This window comes from Vigna unguiculata, chromosome 10 (assembly GCF_004118075.2).
Source record: "Vigna unguiculata cultivar IT97K-499-35 chromosome 10, ASM411807v1, whole genome shotgun sequence".
Lineage (NCBI taxonomy): Eukaryota > Viridiplantae > Streptophyta > Magnoliopsida > Fabales > Fabaceae > Vigna > Vigna unguiculata.
This window is the reverse complement of record NC_040288.1, coordinates 1193876-1218787: the sequence shown is the minus strand read 5'-3', so window position 1 is coordinate 1218787 and position 24912 is coordinate 1193876. Positions and strand designations below refer to the sequence as shown.

The following is a 24912-nucleotide window of genomic DNA, read 5'->3' as shown; positions in this document are numbered from 1 at the left end:
ACTAGTTAATATGTCAGTGGTCATCAATAATTCAATCCAGAGTTTACCTATATGTGAAATGAATTTTGTGGACCAATTCTCTCCCACCAATTTTTATTATGTTCAATATACCTTCCACATATGGTATGAAGGTCATGTAATTCACTACAACTGGTTTACCTGTTTAGTCCTTAAAAACAGGCCACAGTTCATATTGTTGTGCAAAAAGTAAAGGTAGGTTACAATGTAATACGTCAAGAGTCACCAGTTAATGATTTCACAGTTATCATGTTTGTGAGGTGGGAGTTATGGATCAATTATCGTAGACAAATTTTTATTAGGATTGAATATGCCTTTCATACATGTTGCTAAGATCTTATAATACACTAAAAATGGTTTACATGTGGATTTCCTTAAAACAGAGTATTGATTATACTGTTATTCAAAAAGTATTTGGCAGGTCACCAGTTAATATATCAATGGTCATCAGTAATTCAATCCAGAGTTTACATATATTTTGTGAACTGATTTTTTTGGATCAATTCTCTCCCAATGAGAAATACTTCACAATCCAGGCAAGAGAAATTACATATATAAACTAAAAGATTCAAATAACTATTTACAGAAAGTGTTTGAGTTTTACAAAAATGAACTTGCCACCACGCACAACCATCGAGCTAAATCGAACTAACGGAAAGCAGCGAGAACCCTAACTCCATTCCAAGAACAACAAAAATCTTAGAATGGACTGAGATTCCATTTAGGGTTCAAGAATAACACTAAAACTTTGAAATTTCGTCTTTCGTTTAAGGCTCAAAGCCCATGTCAATAGCTCCTCACCACCACATACAACCACCGGGACTCGATCAAATGAATGGAAGGAAACCACAACCATAATGCCACTTCAACAACAACAGAAATCCTTGAATGGGTTTCCGTTAGAGTTCAAGAACAACGAAAAAAGTTGGAAAATGGGCACTACGCTCACCCTCTCCTCGATTTGATATGAGGACGAGGTTGAAGAAGATGGAGGCGCTTCACCTCATTGATTGAAGAGCGAATACAATTGGGAACGGGTGTGCACGAGAGAAAATGTGATTAACCTCACTAATTGAAGAACTTTCCCATTACGAAAGGGTTTGCGCGAGAGAAAACGCCTTACTCCTCCCACCTCACTTTCAATTTCTCAACCTGCAATTGTCGCCGTGTATTTTAAAAGAAAATTTTAATAAAATCTTATTTCCATGTCAACTGTACCACGTCAAGGAGTAAAAATGTTGTCAAAAAGTGGAAGTTAGAATATCGTTTTCCATTATAATATCTAATCCGTTTATTGATTACAAATCAACCCAATCCGATCATTTTTTGTGGAAAAAAAAAAGATTAGGCCGGCCCGTTTTACCACTCTTACACAAAATCTCTACGAAGTAACACAAAGTTAGCAAATATCTTACTCGTGTGAAATCGTCAAATGTTACACTCCCACAAAAGTTTTCAGCCTTTCGTTCATACAGAGTCACGGACTATCTTACTCACATACAACTTTCATAAATGCTCTCTGACATTGCTTAACAGATATCTCAACTCACAAGATACACTTGCAAAGTCCACAAGACACTAATTTTCCACACAGAACCCACCTATATATTGTGTAGACATACAACACATCATTCATAATCACACAAAGATCTTATGTTCTTAAGAATACAGGAAAACAAAAAGTAATAACTTCTTAATCAGAACTGACATAGAGTTAATCTTGTTTTTACAATAGGGAGATATGGTTGATATATTATTCATGGTTCTTGCTGGCTATAAGAGTTGCACAGAACTCACATGTATGCTTTCAGCCTTATTCTGTAGATAGTACAACAAGCATGGATAACTAATACAAATCAAATCACATAACTTTGTTCTTTAGAAATGCCCACTTAACTTCACTTTTGTCTGAAGGAACCCTAAGAAATGGTCTTCCTCCTTTTTCCATAGATTTCTGTTTCAGACGATGCTGTCTTTCTCCGTACAAAATATCAGCAAGCCTTCATAACAACATAAAAACATTAATTTCCCATCAAAAATAGAATTAGATATTACGTGTAACCACGAAAACCTAACTAAAATTAATAATTCAGTAAATTAAAAGATTATTGTTCAGTTTATTCCACCTGTCAAGAGCCTCAGCATTTGTTCCTACGCCTTCTTCTACACAGAAAGTGTTCAAATTGATCTTCTTAACTTTTTCTTCTAAAAGTTCTTTCCCAGTCTCTTCAAGACCCTCCATGTTTTCTTTTGCAACATTAATCATGTCTGTGAGATCAGGATCCAATTCGTATTCCTGTCATTGATTACTAGATTAGTCAATTATTCACAGATAAACAATTCAAACCAATAAATAATTTTTAAGAAAGTGTTACGGAAAGATGAAAACCTATTACGACCGTTAAATAAAAGGAAACGTATACCTGAATTCGAAGGTAGTTAATGGTAGGTTTTCGGAAGAGTGAACCATGATAGTATTCATTCATGGAGGTTGTTGCACGATCAAGAAAAATGATCAAAGGAATAAGCCATGTTTGACTGTTCCATGTGGCAGCCATTTCAACATTGAAAATCTGCTGAGTTTCTGGTGTTCCAGTTCCCAATGACAAAACAACTATTTTGGAATACTTGTTGTGTCGTAGTACTTCACTCACTGTTGCTCGAGTCTGATCAACAGTATAAGTATATATAAGTATCCATGCATCATAATTTACATCTAATTAATTTGATCATATTTGTAATCAACAGCGAAATTAATTTACCGGATTCCCATTCACTAGATCATTACTAATCATACTCAAGTCCGCACCACTAATCAAATTGAAGTCAACACCATCATTCTCAAAATAGTAGGGTGGAAGAAGAGTGGGTGCTGCTGAAGCCGATATGCTTATATCAGACATCAAGGCATTGAAGTAGGGATATTTCTCAAGCTACATCACCAAAACTTTTATGTTAATTACTCTTCTTCTTTTTTTCAAGTAAAGAAAAATAAAATATATGCATGCTGCTAACCTTGTAGTTTGAGAATATAACCGGCTTTTGTGTCTTGATGTCGAAAGTTGGGATGACAACATTGGTCAATGTTTGACTAAGTCGTGTATCCTTCAACAGTTCACGAGTTATGTCATGTAAAAACTTCCCATCGAATTGGGGACCGTTTCCAGGTCTGCATGTTGGTTGTTTCATCATCGCAGACACAAAGAAAAACATGTTATTATTAGTTGCTGTTAAATGTTAATATTGAAGATGTTCTAAGAATATTAGTGGTGTTATTATACCTAGATGAATTGAATACATGAGGGCCATTTTGTTTGTAGAATTCTACAATTTGTGCAGGAGTAAAGGCAGCACGAGTAGGATCATGAGGGCTTGGGGTGGCTAACATAGCTGTTATGAGTGCACCAGTGCCACTCCCTCCTATCACATCAAAGAAATGTGCTAAATCTGCATTTGGATCCCTAGCCTGCAACTCAACCATATTCAAGTTAACCACATAAACATTCATTCATGTCATTTCAATATATACATATATGCAGAGTATATAAAGAATAAGAATGAACCTTAAGAGCCTGATCTAAGTAATCAAGAACTGTTGCTGGAATAATCCCTCTGATACCACCACCATCAATGCTCAGAATAGTTAATGTGTTTCCATTGTCAGATGGAGGCAGTTTCTGGGTACTGAATCCACCAATCACTTGCCCAGCAAACAACAAAACAAAGAAAACAAAATGAGCCATTAATTGCTTCACAAGGTATAGTATAGAAGTAGTGAGAGAATTGTGTGATTTGTGCTGAAATGCAGAGGCTATTTATAGAAATGTTTTTGCAGGATACATGCATGTACCATGATTAAACAAATGTTGGCACAGCTTATTTTATGCATGATAATGGTGCTGCTCATTGCTGACATAAGCTGCAGAGTTTTAAATGGTTCAAATGGAAAGGATAATACAATAAAATCCACTCCATCATATTACGTATATTTTAATCAAGAATGCGTACAACGTTCTGTCCATTATTTAATACAAACTTGTTTAAACGTTTATGTTCTGTTTATATTTTAGAATATTATTGAAGAGGGAACCGCCAATGATGTACAAACTTATTATTTAGTATAAGAAAAATGTTATGTTTTCAATTTAATGACTTCAAGTATAACTCAAAAGTAACGATTAAATTTTACCAAATATAATAAGATAATACGTATAATCTAAAGATCTGCCTATTTTACAACTTGATATTATATGTATGGATTAATTAAATATTTTGTAAAAGTCTATAAAATATTAACATGTAGAAGGATTATATCATAGTACATGAAAAATATTTTAGACGTCATTTGTTAGAAAAAATGTTTTTTTCTGATTTTAGTAAAATATAAAAAAGATATTTTATAATTTAATTTAATGATAAAAGTTAATCTTTTTTAATTGTTTGCAAATAATAAAAGAAACATATTTAAGGTAACTCTTAGTAAGGATTCGCACAACTGATTTTCTTAAAAACAAATTAATATTAAAATAAATAAATTTATATACTCTTATAGTTATATATTATGAATGCTATGTCTTTTTAATAATATGTATATTATTTTTAATCTAAATGTACAAATTTAAAAATGAAAAATTACGTCATTGACATTTGTCTTTTCTTATTTTCTATATAAATTTCATCGCATTTATCTTCTTTTATTTACATATTTTTACATTCCTTTCTTTCATCTACACTAATATCCTTAACTTACATTCATATCTTTCATTTAAACATTTTTTTTTTCTCATCCACACACATTTCCTTCATCAACATTTTTTTTTTATCTACATTCTTTTCCTCGTATCTTTAGTTTATATTTATCTCTTTCATCGATACTCATCTCCTTTGTACATTATAACTTTATTTTTCTTTTCTTTATACTTGTTCATGTATATATTGTTAGAGATTATTCTTGAATTTATTGTCATTAGCATTAGTCAAATTAACACAAATTAAATTACTTTAAAAATAAAATCACATTGGTGTCGATGAAGCTAAACTACTTTAACGTATCAAGTTAAAAAATAGTGATAAATTAATGTCAATAATCTTAGAGTTGCATGTGAGTGGTACCGATGCTAAATCGACGCTAAATATGTGCTTTCTTTCTGTGTCTAGATGAAATTTATTTGAATTTTATTATAATTTTAGAGAAAATCATACTATTTTTCAACTGAAATCTTGTGTGTAAGAGAAGATGAAAGATATCACTTTCTTGCATTTAAGAGTTACGAATGATTATTTTACAAAGAATTTAATTAAATTTTAAGTCCTCATAAATTTGGATATTCTTAATTAAGTTCATGAAAGATATCATATACGTTTTTAATAAAAGTAGTAAAAGTCACTTTTTCATTTTTTTTAATGATAATATTATATTAATCACAAAATCTCACAATTACTTTTTTATACGTGAAGAAAAATAAATAAAATAATAAGACAACACAACATTCACGTTCAAATAAAAATTAAATGAAAAATAATCAATTAAAAAATATAAAAATTTTGAGCATTTAAAAATAAAAAAGTAATAATCGGAACTCAATTAAAATGACCTAATTTAATAAAAAGAACATTCTGAAATTATCAATCATTATACAAAAATATTTTATTAACAATCAATTTTAGTAACCAATGACAAAGAAAAAATAGAAAGGCATGACATCATGACCAAAAGTTGTTAGTCACTATAGTAACCAATTTAGATACTAATTTACAAATTAAAAAATTATTGATTACTAAAATAGTCACTATTATTAATGACTAAAATAGTCACTGTAATTTTATAATTGATTACTAAATTGTTCACTAATTAATTAAAAACTAATTTAGAAATTAATTCTTTTGATAATAAAAACTTTGGTAGCTAAAATTGAGTGACCACTTATTTTTTATAGCTAAAATCTTGACATTTAAATTTTAGAAACCAATTTAGAGAGCAATAATATTTTTTTATTGATAATAATAACTATTTTAATAACTAATATTTTTTTTTATTTTGTAAACCGATATCTAAATATGTCATTATAATAACTAACAACTTTGGTTACTATGTTTGGTTGCTAATATGATATTTTCTGTGAATTAGTACAATTAATAAGTGTGGTATAAGATCCAAGATGAATTTAAGATCGTAATAGAATCAATCTTGTGAGGCTTTCTCAAAAATAAAGAATTTGAACTAATGACAAAGAAAGGACAATGAATAATGTGGCATGTTATTCACATATGCTATCATTGGAGACTATACTAAGAAGAACTTTTCCAATTCAAACTTACACTATATTTATGTTATCCTCTAATAACCAATAAATGATTTTCGATTGCACACATCCAACATATATTCATGCTAAAACAAAACTCAAAAAACATTGCAGTTGTTCTTGTTTTCATAACTACCTATTCTAAAGAATTTATTCTGATATAGTGAAAAAACTTATGCTACAACCAATCCATAATAGAAAATAGGTTTGTTAGAAACTTAATTGTTTTATCTTGCTTTAATTTGTTTTCTTGTCTTTGTGCCTTTGTCAATTGTGTTAGTGTGGTTGATTACATTTTATTGAATTTCTAGTTTTGGTAGGATGTAGGTGGAGTCTACGACCTAATTACAAAATAAAAATTCAAAGCGATTATATATATATATATATATATATATATATATATATATATATATATATATATATATATGAGTTACTTAGTTTTAAATTCAGAAATTACATGTATTTAATGAAGCCATGGCCGCCACAACATTAGGTGCATGTACTAATAATGCTATTTATTAACAACTCAAACCATATAATTGAATAGGAACCATTTAGTTTAACGTATAAATAATTGATATCAAATTTATAAGATTGATATGTACATAAAATAATATATATAAATTGAAGATGTTCTTTCATTTATGGACAAACCAAGTTTTTTTAGAGTATTATATGACAACAAGCTATATCTAAATTTAAGCATACTTTGCATAATAATCATGATTTTGTATGGAATTTTATTACAAGTTTTCTGGAACAATCCAATCAACATACATTATTGAAAGCAATAGATCCATTATTAACAATAATATATATATATATATATATATAAAAGAATGATTATCTTGATAAATAGTGACAATTTTATTTTTATTTATTTAAAAAATTCGAAGAAAATTTTTAAATCTAACTTAATCTTACAAAACTGATTTATAAGTAATCATTTATATAAACTCTCTTTAGTTGATGTGAGACTTTCAACATATCTTCTCACGCTAAAATATATATATTTCGTGAGACTAAATCTTAGTGGGTGATGTGATAGCGATTCGATTATGATGGAAACAATATACCCAATAAATATATATTGATTATTGAACTTTTTAAGTCTAACTTAAATCTAAAAGATCAATTTTATATAGTAAAATTTGTATCCATTTATATATTATAAACTTAAACCAGTCTTATGTTTAGATAATATAAAACTTCTAACATATTTTTGGTGATATTTTTCATTTATTTTGTAGCATAGATGTTATAAATATGAAATTATATTTAGGTTAAAAAATATGTATTCCCAAAATAATAATAATAATAATAATAATAATAATAATAATAATAATAATAATAAGAGAAGAAGAAAAAATCTAAAATGTGGCACCTAATTTTGTCAGTACACTGGTGGACATTTTTTCGAGGATATATGCAAGTATAGCAGGATTTAACAAATGTGAGACTCAAATAATTGAATGCATCATAATTGTTTTCATGTTGTTTATATAATAATCTGTACAGCTTTCTATAGTTCCAAATAAAAGAAAAGATAATACAAGAAAAAAATAATCTCTAGAGCTTTCTATGCTAATAAAAAGTGTTTGTTATTATTATATTTTCTTCCTTCAGTGGTGATGTAATGCAAAAACAATTATATTTACACCTTACACTATTTTCCATGTCCTTAAACATGTGTTTCATGAAGACATAATTGAAAAGGGATAAATTTAGATATATTGATGGAAATATAAAATTGATATAAGAATGACATAAGTGATTTTGTCATGCACTAAAAAGATCTATAAAAATATAAAATATTGTTCATGAATCTTACATGTACTCATACCATCACTATCTATATATTTATGCCAAAAATTGTCTCTATTTACCTGAAAACACTCTTTTTAAAATACCATTCTACCTACCTCTACTTAACTAATCCATTAAGGTTTATAAGTACAATACTTACTAAGAAATCATACATCACATACGGAATATTAAATATCAACAAAACATTACGTTAATTACATAATAAATCATTCATATACTATTGTCTGTGACAGATCTTTAAGGAAATGATGAGAATATAAAATATAAATAGTTTTACAATATATAGAATATAAAAGATCAAAAGATCAATATGTCTTACAAAAAAATTTCCTGTATTGAAATTATTCATCTTAATCTTAATAATTGCCAGATAACTTGTTGAAAATAGGTAAAGTGTTATATAAAGAGGATTCCCCTTTTTTATGTTCATATTTTGTTTTTCCAATTTTACCTTTATTTATTATTTTAAAAACTATTTATCTTCTATGATGTACAAATACGATACGTGTATCCAATTCGATACATCGACACATTTATTTTTAAAATAATAGGATATGATATGTGATAGATACGAAATATATGAATAATGAAAAATGTGCAATAATTCTTACAAACATAATAAATATACGGTTGTTAATGTGTGAATCCAAATTTTCTAATTAGAGACCAATTATTTTGGTAGTCAAAACCTTGTAGCTAATATTAGTGATCAATTTAAAAATCAATTCACCGTTGAAACTATTTTAATTATCAATTTAGAGACCGATTATAATTTTTTGGAACTATTTTAGTTGTCACTTTAGTCACTATATAGTGACTAATTATTTTTTGTCACTAAAATTGATCACTATTCAAAGATTTTATTATAGTGTACTACTACTTTATAAATTAAATAATTCATTGATAAGTATCGTTAAAGTATCATAAAATATTGAACACGATATATATCGGATATAGATACGTAACCTAAGTTGAAATATCGGTGCATCATAATTTATCTTTAATCGTTATTCTAAAATTCTCTTCTTAACAATTATTTTAAAAATTTCTTTTTGTATATATATTTTATTTTTCGATTTTACTTATTATTTAAAAAAATTATTTATTTTATAAATAGTTTACCTTTAACTTTTTAATAGTTATTTTATTTAATAATTATTTTAATTATATATTCTAAAAATAAATATTATTTAACCCACATATATTATAATCGGTGAAAATTAAAAAATACGAATTAACGTACACAAACACAAAGCTGATACCTGTTTTTTCACCCATATATATAATATTTGTTGTGAAGTCACGGGCTGTAGCTCGCCCTGCATGCATGTGCTAATAATGTTATTTATTAACAACTCGTTCAATAACTATGGAGATAGATGTGTTTATTTAATGGGAAAATAATTATTATCAAATTGGTAAGATTGACCTAATTAAGTTATAATGAATTAAAAAGAAGTATTAAAATTGAACATTTAGTGCATGTAAGATATATATTGTCATTATCTTTCCTTACAAATATATATTGGGAACTAAATAGGACACCTGACCCTCCTTTTAAATTACCACCCTACCTACCTTTACTTATCTTGTGACGGACTAAAAAAAAAAAAACCTTGTAACCACTTCCCATAATATTAATAAGTTAGACAATTCGAGAGTATTTACAAGTATTTCTCATAATTTTATTCTTTTCTGAAGTTGCAATTTTTTTATTTATTTTAATTTCCATATATATTTAATTCTTTATAGTCTAATAATTTTTATAGTCCCACCATTAGTAATTAAGTTTTTTTTGCCTCACTTTTATATGTCTTCTTTTTTCATTAATATACTTTTGCCAAAAATTTTATTTAATAAAAGGTATATATTTATTTAATAAAGTTAAATCATATAAATTTTTTTTCAGGAGTAATGTCTCAACAATAACGGTATTAAAACAATAATATATATTGTTTCGATTGTGATATAACAATTTGTTTAGAAATTTTTTAAGATTTTGTGTCATCAGACTCAAACATCTAGCTTACATCATTATATTATTCAATAATCTTAAAAATTTTACATAATGAATCTCATAACTCACAAATAATATTATCGCAACCAATTTTTGTCGATAGTTATGAGTTAACTTTAAAGATCACAATGTTCTATAATCCTTTAGGGTTTAAAACATATTTCATTATTTTTTTTTATCAGTAACAAAAGTTAAATAAATATAATAGAACATTGACACCACTCTCAACCCAAAACCTTAAAACAATTATAGGTCTTTATTCTTATATAGTGTTCTACTTTCTCATTTCTAACCGATGTGGGAGTTAAACTCACACTTGAATTCCTAACCATTTGAATACATTTTAGTAAACCACCTTACATCTATATTTAAAGAACTCATACATGTAATGACTCAAAAAAATAGTCTTCGATCTTCATATTCTCTGCGTATTGTTCCAACTGATCTATAAGACATTTCATTATAATAGCATCCGAATATGGTGGTTTTCACCGTGAAATTAACATGAAAGGAATTGCTTGAAAGACGTAATTAATTACACCACAATTACTCAAAAAACAAATCACACCATAAATGGTTCTTGGCCAACATTACATTTTAATTATTTATTGAAGTCATTAGATTAAAAAAAAAATAATTGAACTTTTGTCTCTCCTTCAAAATATTATTCTAAAACATAAATGCTTAAACCATGTTTTTATTATATAATGAAGAGGAAACGTTTTACGCATTCTTCATTAAAATATATGTAATATGACGTGGATTTTATTGTATTATCCTTTCCTTCCGGAACCATTTAAAACTCTGCACCTTATGTCAGCAATGAGCAGCACCATTATCATGCATAAAATAAGCTGTGCCCAATATTTTTTTAATCATGGTTCATGCACGTATCCTGCAAAATTTTTCTATAAAAACCCTTAACGTTTTGGGACAAAAACACACAACTCTCTCTCAAATAATTCTATAGTACCTTGTGAAGCAATTCATGGCTCATTTGGTGTTCTTTGCTCTGGTGTTTGCTGGGCAACTGATTGGTGGATTCAGTACCCAAAAGCTCCCTCCACCCAACAATAGAGACATATTAACTGTTCTGAGTGTTGATGGCGGTGGTATCAAGGGTATTCTTCCAGCAACAGTTCTTGATTACTTAGATAAGGCTCTTAAGGTTCATTCTTATGCTTAATACTATGCATATGTATTGAAATTGCATGAATGAATGAATGTTCATGAGTTTAACTTGAATTTTGTTGAGTTGCAGGCTAGGAAACCAAATGCAGATTTAGCACATTATTTTGATGTGATAGGAGGAACCAGCACAGGTGGACTCATAACAGCTATGTTAGCCACCCCAAGCCCTGATGATCCTACACGTGGTGCCTTTACTCCTGCACAAATTGTAGATTTCTACAAAACAAATGGCCCTCATATATTCAATGAGTCTAGGTATAATAATAGCATTAATATAATATTCTCAGAACATCATCAATATTAACCATTGACAGCAACAAATAGTAACATGATTTCCTTTGTGTTTGTGATGATGAAAACAACCAACATGCAGACCTGGAAACGGTCCCGAGTTCGACGGGGAGTTTTTACATAACATAACTCGTGAACTGTTGAAGGATACACGACTTAGTCAGACATTGACCAATGTTGTCATCCCAAGTTTCGACATGAAGACACAAAAACCGGTTATATTCTCAAACTACAAGGTTAGCAGCATATAGCATATGCATATATTAATTTCTTCGTAGGTTAAAATGGAAACAGGAATTAATATAATGTTTGGGTGATGCAGCTTGGGGATGCTCCGTACTTAAATGCGTTGTTGTCGGATATATGCATATCGACTTCAGCTGCTCCCACTCAGCTACCACCTTACTATTTTGTGAACGATGGTGTTGAGTTCAATATGATTGATGGTGGTATAGAAGCTGGGAATCCGGTAAATTAATTTGATAGTTGATTACAAATATGATAAAAACTCATATGAAATTACGATGCATGGATGGATATACATGTATACCACAATGTTCGAGTTTAACAGTGTGAAGTTTGTTTTCTTCAGACAGAGGCAACAGTGAGTGAAGTGCTACAACATGTTGAGTATTCCGAAATCTTAGTGTTGTCTGTGGGAACTGGAACAGAAAAAAATAACGAGACCTTTGATGCTGAGAAAGCTGCGAGTTGGTCAAGCGCGAATTGGTCAGGTCCTGGTTTTGGTTTCATTGGTAGTGAATCTGCAGCCATGACTGAATACAACCTTGCTTCACTCTTCGTAGGGTTCCAACCTGGCCATATATACCTTCGAATTCAGGTATATATTTCTTTTTATTTACTGTTTTTCTCAGCATTGGATTATTTATTGATGAATTAATCATGTGATCAATGGCAGGAATACGACTTGAATCATGATTTCTCCGGCCCAGTTAATGTTACACAAGAAAGCATGAACGGGCTTGAAGAGACCGGAAAACAACTGTTGCAAGAAAATGTCGTAAAGTTGAATTTGGATACTTTTGATCAAGAAAAACTTGGGATAACAAATGCTGAGGCTCTTGACAGGTGAGAAAAAATGAATTAATATTAGCTTTGAATTTACTCAACTATTAATTTCTGCTAGTTTTGAAGGGTTTTGTGTATTTTTATGAAGGATTGCTGATATTTTGGTTGGAGAAAGACAACGTCGTCTGAAACGGAAATCTATGGAGAAGAGAGGAAGACCTTTTGTTGAAACTCTTAGGGTTCTTTCTGACAAAACTCAAGCAAGTGGGGCAATCCTAAGAAACCTTTTAATTTAATGTCAATTGTATGAACTTGTATTAACTCTCTTGTGTTCTTTATTCACGCTTGTTGTAGTATCTAGAATAAGCAAGGCATGTGAGTTCTATGTAACTCTTGTAGCTACCAAGCATCTTCGTATAAGAAAAGGTTCACTCCATGAGAGTTTTATGCAGCTCTTATTGAAAGAACCGTGAATGTAATAAGCATCGATGTATAATATTTATGCTCTTTGTTTCTCTTTCCTTTGTGATTTTAGATGAACACACTAGGTTAACACAACTACCATCGTGTGAAATTTGTTTTTGACATCAACATATTCCATCATTTGAATGGAAACCATTGTAAAATTAAAAATGAGACAAAATTATAGAGTTTCCAAAAAGATATTACATTTATGTTAGCTATGTAATCAAAAATGACTTTTGACAAACACATTTTCGAAGAATTAACAAAATTATTAAATAAAATAATTTTTTAATTTTTATGAAAATTACAAAAATAAAATAACAAAATTTTAAATTTTTTTTATTAAAAATAATTATTTGTCAAAAGTTTATCAAATAAAATTTTGTTAAAATATCGTTGCCTTACGTAATATGCCAGGGATACGTATTACCTCGATTATATATATATATGTAGATCAATAGATATAATTGTTTTTACATTAGCCTTCATTTTCGCTTCATTTTTAAGTGATTTTTAATTTTTTCTTTTTCTTATTTTTAATATTCTAAAATCATTGAAAAGATGACACCTTAAAATTACAAGAAAAAGTTGTTAAAATTTAGTAGGAAAAAATTATTTTTCTTTAAAATTTCATCAAATTACCCTCTGTGCTTCATTTTCGCCGCCATTAGACTACAAGCCTCTGCTGCTTTAACATAACAAGTTGCGTTGTCGTATATAATGTTCATGTGGATATCATACCGAAAATAATTTTTTTTACTCATGACATATCTACTAAATAATCAATACTATTATTCATCATGTAATTTTTCTAACAAAAATTGTATATCTTTGTAAATAATTTTCTTGACAAAATTATTTTGTAACTTTTTTTTTTTTTGGAGAAAATTGGAAATCCTTCTCATGTAAATTTTTTGTCAAACCTTCTAGTGTAATTTTTGATAAACAAATCAGCAAACCCTTGTGACTCCTTCGTGCTTTTGACTAAGAATGTACTAGTTGGTCGGATTGAATATGGGTAATGCCTACCCTTCCTATCTGTCCTGTCTAAAAGATTGTTATGTTACCCACCTTGTTACTTGTTAGATGTTTGTGAAAACATATCCACAAATTTCTTTTGTAACTTTATGTACTCGTAAATATTTATGAATATTTTTATGTTATTTTTATAATTTGTATAAAATGATTTAAAAAAAAATATTTAAAATATAAACTTAGATGAAAAATTAATTTGAAATACAATTTAAATCAAATTACTCAATAATACATTATTACTAAATAATTTGGCCTTTATAACAAGTAAATTTAATTGAATTGCACATTAATTCAAATTTTAAAAAATTTAATATTTTTAAAAATAACTTCAAGAAAATAAAAATATACAAATTTAAATTTTAAATAATTACTGAATAATTATTATTTTTTCATTAATAATTTTGTTTTGATAACTTAATTTTGAAAAAATATATTTAAATAAAATTAACTAAGAATTATTAATTAATTTTATTAAATTAACTATCCATCAACATGGATAGTTTAATATCTATACCTGATAAATTGGTACATATTTTACATAACAAACTAATTTTATAAAGTTGAGTTATATTTAAAGTTAACTTTTTAACATAAGGCATCATAGTCTCATTAGAATTTATCCTTATAAATTGTTGTTTCTTAGGTTTATTGCTTCACTGTTTAACTTAATATTATAAACTGATTTATAAAATAAGGTTTACACTGATTTATATATTAATAATTGAAACCTCCAATAATTATCTACGAGTATTTATTAAAAATATTCATAACAAATTTGAGCCACAAATAGTAGCAAATATAAACTTTTTTTGTCGTTCCTAATATAATATCAATTTTAATTAACTTGGCCATGGTCCGCTGCTCATTTTCATCCGTTTTGTATTAAATTTTTGGAAGAGGCAACAAAGTAATTATGCAATGTTTCTCGTCAAAGAAACAAACGAACATAGATGATTAGACTATTGAAGATAAACCCAAAAAACTAATGCTACTATTTGTAGAACCCTATTGGATTTATCTAGATTTTAACGTATGATTGGTATTGTTATATTTTTTTATTCTTTGATGGTGATGCCAAAAGCAATTATTTGTACACCTTACGCACTTATTCTATATTCTATATTCCATGCATTTATACGTGTATTTCATGAAGACATGATTTTAATAGGAATATATTTATAAGAATGACATAACTCGGTGTTGAGAATATTACTTAATATCTTTTTTATTTAAATTAGTTTTTAGCAAATATTTCAGTTTTAAATATATGTTTCAGTTTTAGGAAATTAGTTATTATTTTAGATTAGGAGTGAGATATTCTAAATATTTTATACTTGATATTTGTTATATTTTGCTCTATATATAGAATATATTAATAAAATACAAAAACATGTTCCTCCGTCTAACATATCACATATATCTCTCATATATCTTTTATATCTCTCATATTATCAAAAGCCCTAAAAATCCCACCACTCGGTTTGTCATCTACTACAAAGAAAATTAAAAATATTAATATAAAAAAAAATGCATGAATCATACATAGTCGTACTATCATTATCTTTCCTTATTTATGAGTGTCTCATCTACCTACCTCTTGTTAACTACTCCATTAGGGTTTATAATACCTCACATAAATATCAAATATCAATAAAAAAAAGTTCAATTTCATAACAATTAATTTAGTCTAATACCCACTAAACACATCTTTTATAATATTGGACAAGGAAATCTTACAAACCACAAAAAGAAAAGCACCAAACAAGGGATCACTTTTTATAATACACAGTTCTAGCAATTAAGTTACATCAACAGAAAAGCATCGAACATTATTACATGATCCATGGTTACTCCAAACCATTCAACCTTATTCCAACACAACACACATATGTTACAACAAACATGGATAAACAGAGCATAATACTCAAGTTGCTCTTATTCCATCGAAAAGATCTTCAACACTTTCTACGAAACCTCTTCCTCCTTTTTCCATAGATTTCCTTTTCAGACGCAACTGCCTCTCTGCATATAATTTCTCAGCCAACCTTAACAACAGAAATCCTCTCAAAAGTTAGCATTCATATATAATCACCTAATAAAATTCTGTACAAGATGTATATATATATATATATATATATATATATATATATATATATATATATATATATATATATATATATAGCTTTTAACATAACTATTATAAACATATTTTAATAATATTCTTGTTGCGGTTATGTCGACTCTGATATCATTTGTTAGGTTTATAAACACCAATGAGACTTGAGTCTAACCTCATAAGGCATTAACATCACTTTCAACCCAAAACTTTAAGACAATGGTATTATGAGTCTTTATTCTTATATAGTGTTTGACTTTGTCTATTATATTCAATGTGAAACTTTAATTTACACTTGGACTATTCCCAACAATTCTACGTATAAATCCAAAGGCTATATTTACACATCCATGTATATATTGATACTGTCTGCATATAGACATTCCTAATGACTCATTCTTTTTATTTATATATTAATTATTTTTGAAAAGAAATTCTACATAATTAATCTAATAAAGAAATCTCGTAAAACTTTCTGCCAGGTACCTGTCAAGAGCTTGAATATTTGTTTGGTCGAGTTCATATGGGAGAAATGTATTCACATTTATCCTCTTGACTTTTTGAGTCAAAAGGCCCTTTCCCACCTTTTCAAGGTTATCCATGTTTTTCTTATTAGCATTATCCATTTCTGCCATGGATGGATCCAGGTTATACTCCTGCAATTACATATATATCAGCAATCAATTCATTTTTCTTTTCTATTATAATTGATGCACAAAAACATAACTATGTGTACCTCAATTCGAAGATAGTTATCTGCAGATAAGAGAGCAGGGAAGATTGTGGCAAGGTAGTAATGAGTCATGTCTGTACTGTATATAGCTTCACCGATAGTATTAATGTGCCAAGGTAGCCATGAAGCTTGGCATCCAAGATCAAAGTACCCACCTAATTTGTCCTTAGATTTTTGTATTCCAGTTCCTAATGACAGCAACAATATTTCCTTTTCCCCATGGTGTTCTTGTATCACTTCACTCACAGCAGCCATGGCCTATATTATTCAATCAAACTCTTCACATATTTCTCCATATTTCTTGCAAAAAAATCACTAAGTCTTAACTAGGTCAAAATCTCATCACTACCATCTGTCAATTCTATGTAAAAAATATATATATTTATGCGTAAAGAAGATATAAAATTATATATATATATATATATATATATATTTGTTTTTTTGAGTTAGTGATGAATATTTACTGGGTTGTTAGCAGCCATAGCACCATCAATCAAATCAAATTGAACACCATCATTCTCAAATTCGTGGGATGGTAGAAAAGTTGGTGCAGCCGAAGTGCCAAGACCTATATCTGAGAGTTTCGCATTCAAGTGACTTTCTTTCTTCAGCTGCATCATCCAAGAATCACGAAAAATGTTCAATTTTATAACACTTTTCCATGCATATATATATATATATACATATAACAAATTTATTATATCATGCTAACCTTGTAGTTTGAGAATATAACTGGTTGGATTTTCTTCTCGTCAAAGGTTGGTATTACCACGTTCGTCAATGTCTCACTCAGTCGTGTTTCCCTCAATAACTCAGTAGTTTTTTGTCTTAAGGCCTCTCCATCGTACTTGGGACAACGAAAAAGATGATGACTGCATGTTGTTGTATCGCAAGACTCAAAAAAACGTTTAACCAAAATGCTAAAACAGATTCATCTTTTAAATCAATTTTTATCCAACAATACTTTTATTTGAAGAGTGTGTTAACTCTGATATTAACACCATACCATAAGAATCCCACTAGACATCAACAAAGACATGAATTCTCCTTTTGACAGATATTTTATCAAACACATCCCACTATAAGAAAATCATTAAATACACCAACTAATTTTAAAGACCAAAATATTTAATTATTATATTAACTTACATCAATTTTATAAAAAAAAATATTTTTTCTAAAACTTTAGACTCTAATTCATTAATAACTAAAACTTTAGTAATTAATATTAATGTGCAGGGCCATTTGAGGTTTATACTTATACCTACGAAATATATCAGGGCCATTTTTCTTGTAGAATTGTACGACTTGTGATGGAGTGAAGAGAGGACGATGGGAGTGAGATGAGTTTGGAGCTGCCAACATAAGAGCCATGAGTCCACCGGTGCTTGTTCCTGATATCACATCAAAATAATGTGCCAACGATGTTGTTGGATCCTTTGCCTGCAACAAAAACACAACCTCAAATGTTACAACCTTCTAAAACACTGGTTTATTAGTTAATCAAATATTTGATGGGAAGAATACATATACAATTTTTAAACCTTAAAAAATTGGAATTAATTAATATAATAGAAATTGGACCTTAAGAGCGTTGTCCAAGTGAATAAGAACAGTGGCAGGAATAATTCCTCTGATGCCACCACCATCTATGCTCAGAATGGAAACTTTATCTCCATAGCTTGGAGGTGGCAATGGTGTGTTCAATGCAGCCATGACTTGGCTGCAAAACACCAGAGTAAACAAGAGTAATGAAGACATTATCAAAGTGTTCAAGAGAGAATTGAAGAAGGGTGTGAAATGGAGAATGAAGAACTTGAGAATGCAAATCTCTAATGTGGAGGCTATTTATAGACTTCTTTTTGCCACCATGCAATTAAAATAATTAGTAAAATAGTCTCATTTTTATTTATTAATAATGGTGTTTATTGCTTGTTCAACGTGAAGTTCATGCCTAATTAACTAGGACCACTTAAAAAGTATAATTATATAATTTTAAAGTTATTACATTGTGAACTAGTAAAAAATCACATTAGGTATGACTTTTAAAATAACTTTATATATATATATATATATATATATATATATATATATATATATATATATAACTTTTAATCGAATTAAATTAATCTGAAATAAGATTTTAAAACATTGATGAATTACATTCATGAATCAAAAGAAGGTTAAATTATTAGTTCCTATTTTTGTTTTGTTTTCACAATTTAGTTATAATTTTTATTTTATTTAATAAAGTCCTAATTTTTATCATTTCTGTTCAATTTAGTCATTTTTTACTAATTTTGTTTAGATGATTAATAATAATAAATAGTAACTGACACGTGTTACTTAGTGATTTTTTATTTTATTTTTTATTTTTTTAATTTTTGAAAACAATGTTTAAGTGTCAATCCAACAACATGCCATGTATCACTATCCATGTTTTATATTCAATTTGATTCTATACTTGTTCTTTTTGTTCGATGAAGTCCCAATTTTCTTAAACGGAACAATTTTGTCCCTTCCAAATTAAAACCAAATTTATTTTTTATATAAATATTAGAATGATTTTTTTATTAAAATTAAAATTAAAATTTAATATTTTTGGTTTAGGGTTACAATTAATTTAAAATTTTAGATCAATGATATTAATCCTCATGATCAAAATTTCGGTTCGAATTTTAAACTAATAGTAACCCTAAACAAAAAATATTTAATAAAAATGTGAATTTTAATAAAAGCATTATAACATTTATATAGAAATTAAATTTGATATGTGGAAAGAAACAAAATTGTTCCATTTAAAAAAAAAGTGAATAAATTAAACAAAAATAACAAATATAAAAACCGAACTGAATAAAACACATTTAATCTGACACGTGGCATGTTGCAGGATTGACACGTGAACATTTTTAAAAAAAAATTAAAAAAAAAACCCAAAAAACACATGAGGTCACATGTTGCGGTCACTGTTCATTACCGTTAATCATCTAAACGAGATTAACAAAAAAGGCCTAAATTAAACAAAAATTGACAAAAATTACAACCTGATTAAAAAATAATATTGGAAGTAAATTCTTAAAACTAGACAAAAATAGAGACCAAACGTGTAATTTAATCTTAAAAGAAATAACCAATTAAATCCAAGTTCATTTTTCTTCCCGATATTAACCATATTAACCCTATTAGCACATTTTTATTCGAAATAATACATAAACTAGTATTCATAGTTATTTTTTGAGTTAATCCTAGGAAAATATGCATATTGATTATACTGTATGAATAACATTTGACTTTTTAAAATAAATATAGAAGTCTCGTTGATTATATACAATTTTTTTCCTATATTTGTATTTATCTTTATTTTAAATTATTAAGATTTTTGAATTTATTTGATATTTTATTTAACCTTTATGTAATTATATTTTTTTATGAATTTCTAGTATTCAAATGGAAAAATATATTATTTTGTTATTAAGTTTTTAATAACATCATCGTATTTCACTTACATGTGATAAAAATAATTATTTAATATATATTTAGAAAGTACACACATATACATAATTTTGATATGAAGTAAAAACAAATATAAATTCTTACCTTGAATATATAGGTATGAGTATTAAGAATGACATAGGAAGTTTGGTAGATCAAGTTGATATATTCAACTCATCTACCCTAATTAGATGGTAAAATTGGTAATTAATTAATTAATATCTCTAATTTGATAATTTAAAAACATTATATGTTAAATTACTTTATTCTTTTCCAGAAAACTAAAGAGTTGTGAGTTTATTTTTTTCAACAAGTGATCAAAATTTTAAGTCACCCTACCATTGAGGGACCAACCAATTTATTACCATTCTATAGCATATCGAACCAAAATGATATATAATACAAATATTTCAATTTAACAAATATTGTATTTTCTAAAATTATTTTCAGATATAGCTATATATAAATTATGATTATAAATTTCCTATAATAATTCTAATTAATTTTTGTTTTTCAAAATCTCTTGCAACAAAAAAATAATTATACAATTTTTTGAAACTCTCAAAATAAGTTAATGAGAATAGAAGGATCCAGCTCATGTTGTGTGGGCATGGCTACACGTGTCTTCAGAGACCCAAACTCATTAACTACATAGGATGTGGCTGAAGAACCACGTGTCCACTCATAGTAAATAATTTTTTTAGGTTATGGATTTACTTTACCAACTTTTTTATCTCTACGTTATTTCATTAATGTAGTTATGAGTATAACCACTTTTACATTGTTTCATTAATTAGGACTCAAATTTTGACTTTAAATTTGTGTTAAGCTTAAATTTATGAAATAGGTTACATGGAATCTTTTTACAAGTGTAATGACTCAATTTAATTATAAATAAATATAAAACAAAAAACGAATAAAAGTTAAGTATTAATTATTAATTAAACCAAAAATAAAAGTTTATGTTATTATAGAACTATTTTCTTAGTTTGTATCTCTCGTGTATTCTTATTTAAGATAAACACTTCCAAAAAAAACTATCAATAAAGATAGTATTATATATTTATCTAGAAATATCAAAAAAGCTATAACCTCTATACAATATTTTAAATTTTATGTCATATTAATATTTTTACTATATATTATAAGGATACATCGTTTATACTTATTTTTAATTTTATTATTTAATCAAACAATTATATCGTTAAACAAATAAAACATAATCTTTTTATTTAATAAAAGATCTAATTGTATAACTATTTTACTCAAAATAAATTACGTAACTTCTTCACTTAAAATTACATGTAATTTTTAAAATGATTATGCTAAAATTAAATTTTTTCTTGAAAAATTATTAGTTAATGTGATAACTAATATTTTAAGAAGATTATACAAAAAAATTTCTATGACCTAAAATTCAAAATCTAGAATTTTAAATAAGATTCTAAATTATCAGAATAGAGAAATAATATTTTTTTTAAATATAATTTTTCTCCCACAAATTTAGAGAACTATATTTTTAGAATGGACATTTTACGATAGAACAAAAATAAAATTATAAATAAAATATTAAAGTATTGAGAGAAAACAAAACTTATAAAAAAATGAGTTTTGCAATGAAAATGCCTAAGACCCTAATCAATATTATTACATTTTTATTTCGGAACCGTGTGAGTCACGCATTTGTTAATTTTACGCATAATAGAGGCTACTAATTTTATTCAATGACTCACACATTTACTAATATTCATTCCCTTTGAAAAATATAACAAAAATAACTCACACATGTACAAAATCATAATTTATACCTTTAATAAACATTAAAATTAATTTATCCGAGTAAAATCATAATCAATAATTTTGACAAAACCAAAATAATATATTTAATTATTTATCACTCTCATATTAAAAATAAATAAGCATATAATTTAATATAATCTATAACTCTAAATAAATTATACGTGTATAAATAATTGTCTTTCGTTTCTTTAAATTCTTGATGAATTGAATAAAAATAAAATTTTAACTATTTCTTTTCGATATAAGTAGTTATATTGTGTACAAAAAATTTATCTTTTATTTTATTTTACAATCTTGTTTCAATAATTTTTATTGTGTATAAGTATTGATGAATTGAATAAAAACAAAATTTTAACTATTTCTTTTCAATATAAGTAGTTATATTGTGTACAAAAAATTTATCTTTTATTTTATTTTACAATCTTGTTTCAATAATTTTTATTGTATATAAGTATGTAGACAAATTGACCAAATTGTGTGTTGACTCGGGGGTTGAGTTCTTTTGGCTTTCCACTCTATTCCTAACTTGTTTATTGATTTTATTTTTTGAATTAGAGTTGGTATGCTAAGATTTAGATTTAATTAATTTGATTGTTTGTTTTGCTATTACATGGGTCTTGGCTTGATCTATCTAACCATCTTTTGAGCGAGACACTCAAATTTGTTATTTAAAATTAATATATATTTACATAGAAACACACACTTTTTTAAAAAACCCACATTTTTTTCACAAAACCCATATTTTTAACCATGCACCCAAAATATTGATGCAACAACTCATAAAACATTAAAAGTTTTCTTTTATAATCACAACATTAAAAACAACAAATTAACATTATCTTACAAAACTCGTCACTCACTAATACAAAATAAACATACTAGAACAGACTATTAAATTGGTTGTAGATGAATTGATGTAATGCAAAGCGTGGTAGTAATTTTGTAAATACTGAAAACTACATTAGATTGGTTGTAGAGGGAATCGATCTAATATGTTCATATTAGATCGATTATAAAAGGAAACGATATAATATGTGCATATTAGATCAGTTACAAAATTCAATCTAATAGGCCTTCTTCTCCTTTTTTTTTTTCATTTTCGCAAAATTCCTTCTCTTCTTTCCATCCTCAAAACAACTATTTTCTCTCTCATTTTCGAAGCCCAAAAACTCTCCCTTATAATACAACCCTTTCTCTTCTTCCTTCAACTCCATCTTCTTTCCCGCTACAAGCTTCACATTTTTATTTTTCTCCAAGCAGTCATCGCTTTGTTCCTCTAACCACCAATAGTGATTTACTTGTCCCAACTGTTACGATCATCGGTGTCGTGGTCATAGCTATTGCAACTATGTTGTATTGATCTGTTTTGTTGTTTTCAAAATTGTCATTACTACTTTGGCCGTTGCCGCTTCTAGGTTGCACGTCGACAGTGTTACTACAGTCATTGCTTTTGTTGTTCTGGTTGTTACCATGATCGATCTGCTTGCCATTGGTGTCGATCTCCTTACCATTGGTGGTGTTGCGTTTGTCACCAATATGTTCATTGTGTCAACGCCTAACAGAACCAAGTTAAGGTTATGTAGAATCCATTCTCAAAAAGGTATTAGATCTGTTGTTCCATAATGTCTTTGACATATTACATCAACGCATATTCGATCTAATATGTGATAGTTGACATTATCATGTTTTATCTTTTGTTTATTTTTATTATTATCTTTTTAGATATTTTAGGTTTTATTTAATAAAATTGAAAAAAGTAAGTCTTTGGTTACATACTTAATATTTTATAGATAAGTGTAAATATCAAGGAAATTAAAAAGAATATCAATAATAAATTTATAAATACAAAATAATTAGTCATTGAAAAGTCAAATACTATTTTATAAACTAAAAAATATTTATATCTAAAATAGTTTATTAGTAAAAAATTATAATTAATTTGTGAATCAAAAATCAATTATTTTTTAACATTAGCTATCAAAATTTTAGACATTTATTATTATCTGTGACATCCCATTTAAATAGAATAAATCTACTAAAATAAAACATCACATAAATATAATATAAAGGATACACTGATACAGTCATCCATAAGTATACTAGGAAGAAAGTTAAGGCATACCACGATGCCATACACAGAATATAAAAGTACAATCATTTTACAATGGACTGCTCATAGAGCAAGGAATTTAAAGTAAACTAAAAGTTCTTTAGAAGGGGCTCAACAGTGAGCCACAACCCAGACCATAGGGACCACACTATGCAGCACCATCTTCACCATCCTAAGGACCATCAGGGGTTCCCGCGTATGCTCACACCAATAAATTGGTGATCATTGTAAAAAGGAAAAGCCAAACTGAGAAACATAAATCAAACAGAAAGGATAAGCTAGAGTAGAAATATTAAACCAGGTTATAAGCATACAAAATAGTAGGCACCCAAACCACACAATAACAACCAAATGTAAGACCCTCTGACTCAATTATCCGGATTATACTCTTGATATAGAATTCTAAAGGAAGTATGCACATGTGTTGGTTTCTAAACTCTGCAGAGTCTAGACGCAAGGGGTTATCATCCAACCACACACAAGGTT

At 27.7% G+C, this 24912-nt stretch overlaps 3 protein-coding genes across 3 annotated transcripts; 1 reads left to right on the top strand and 2 right to left on the bottom strand.

Moving 5' to 3' along the window:
- Window positions 1-1522: 1522 nt before the first annotated feature.
- Window positions 1523-3801, bottom strand: LOC114166291 (patatin-17-like). The gene is made up of 7 exons (XM_028051004.1): window positions 3582-3801; window positions 3300-3484; window positions 3034-3187; window positions 2781-2951; window positions 2442-2684; window positions 2145-2314; window positions 1523-2018 (listed from the first exon to the last, which is right to left on the bottom strand). Exons 1-7 carry the CDS (start codon window positions 3759-3761, stop codon window positions 1880-1882), a joined length of 1242 nt encoding a protein of 413 aa, XP_027906805.1. The 5' UTR covers window positions 3762-3801; the 3' UTR covers window positions 1523-1879.
- A 7304-nt stretch (window positions 3802-11105) lies between these two features.
- Window positions 11106-13195, top strand: LOC114167290 (patatin-2-Kuras 1-like). The gene is made up of 7 exons (XM_028052337.1): window positions 11106-11332; window positions 11426-11610; window positions 11729-11882; window positions 11969-12115; window positions 12239-12487; window positions 12566-12735; window positions 12824-13195. Exons 1-7 carry the CDS (start codon window positions 11153-11155, stop codon window positions 12969-12971), a joined length of 1233 nt encoding a protein of 410 aa, XP_027908138.1. The 5' UTR covers window positions 11106-11152; the 3' UTR covers window positions 12972-13195.
- Window positions 13196-15863: 2668 nt separating this feature from the next.
- On the bottom strand, window positions 15864-18825 carry LOC114167522 (patatin-like protein 3). Its single transcript, XM_028052623.1, has 7 exons — window positions 18609-18825; window positions 18289-18467; window positions 17737-17896; window positions 17489-17635; window positions 17028-17282; window positions 16778-16947; window positions 15864-16220 (listed from the first exon to the last, which is right to left on the bottom strand). Exons 1-7 carry the CDS (start codon window positions 18783-18785, stop codon window positions 16100-16102), a joined length of 1209 nt encoding a protein of 402 aa, XP_027908424.1. The 5' UTR covers window positions 18786-18825; the 3' UTR covers window positions 15864-16099.
- Window positions 18826-24912: the final 6087 nt, after the last annotated feature.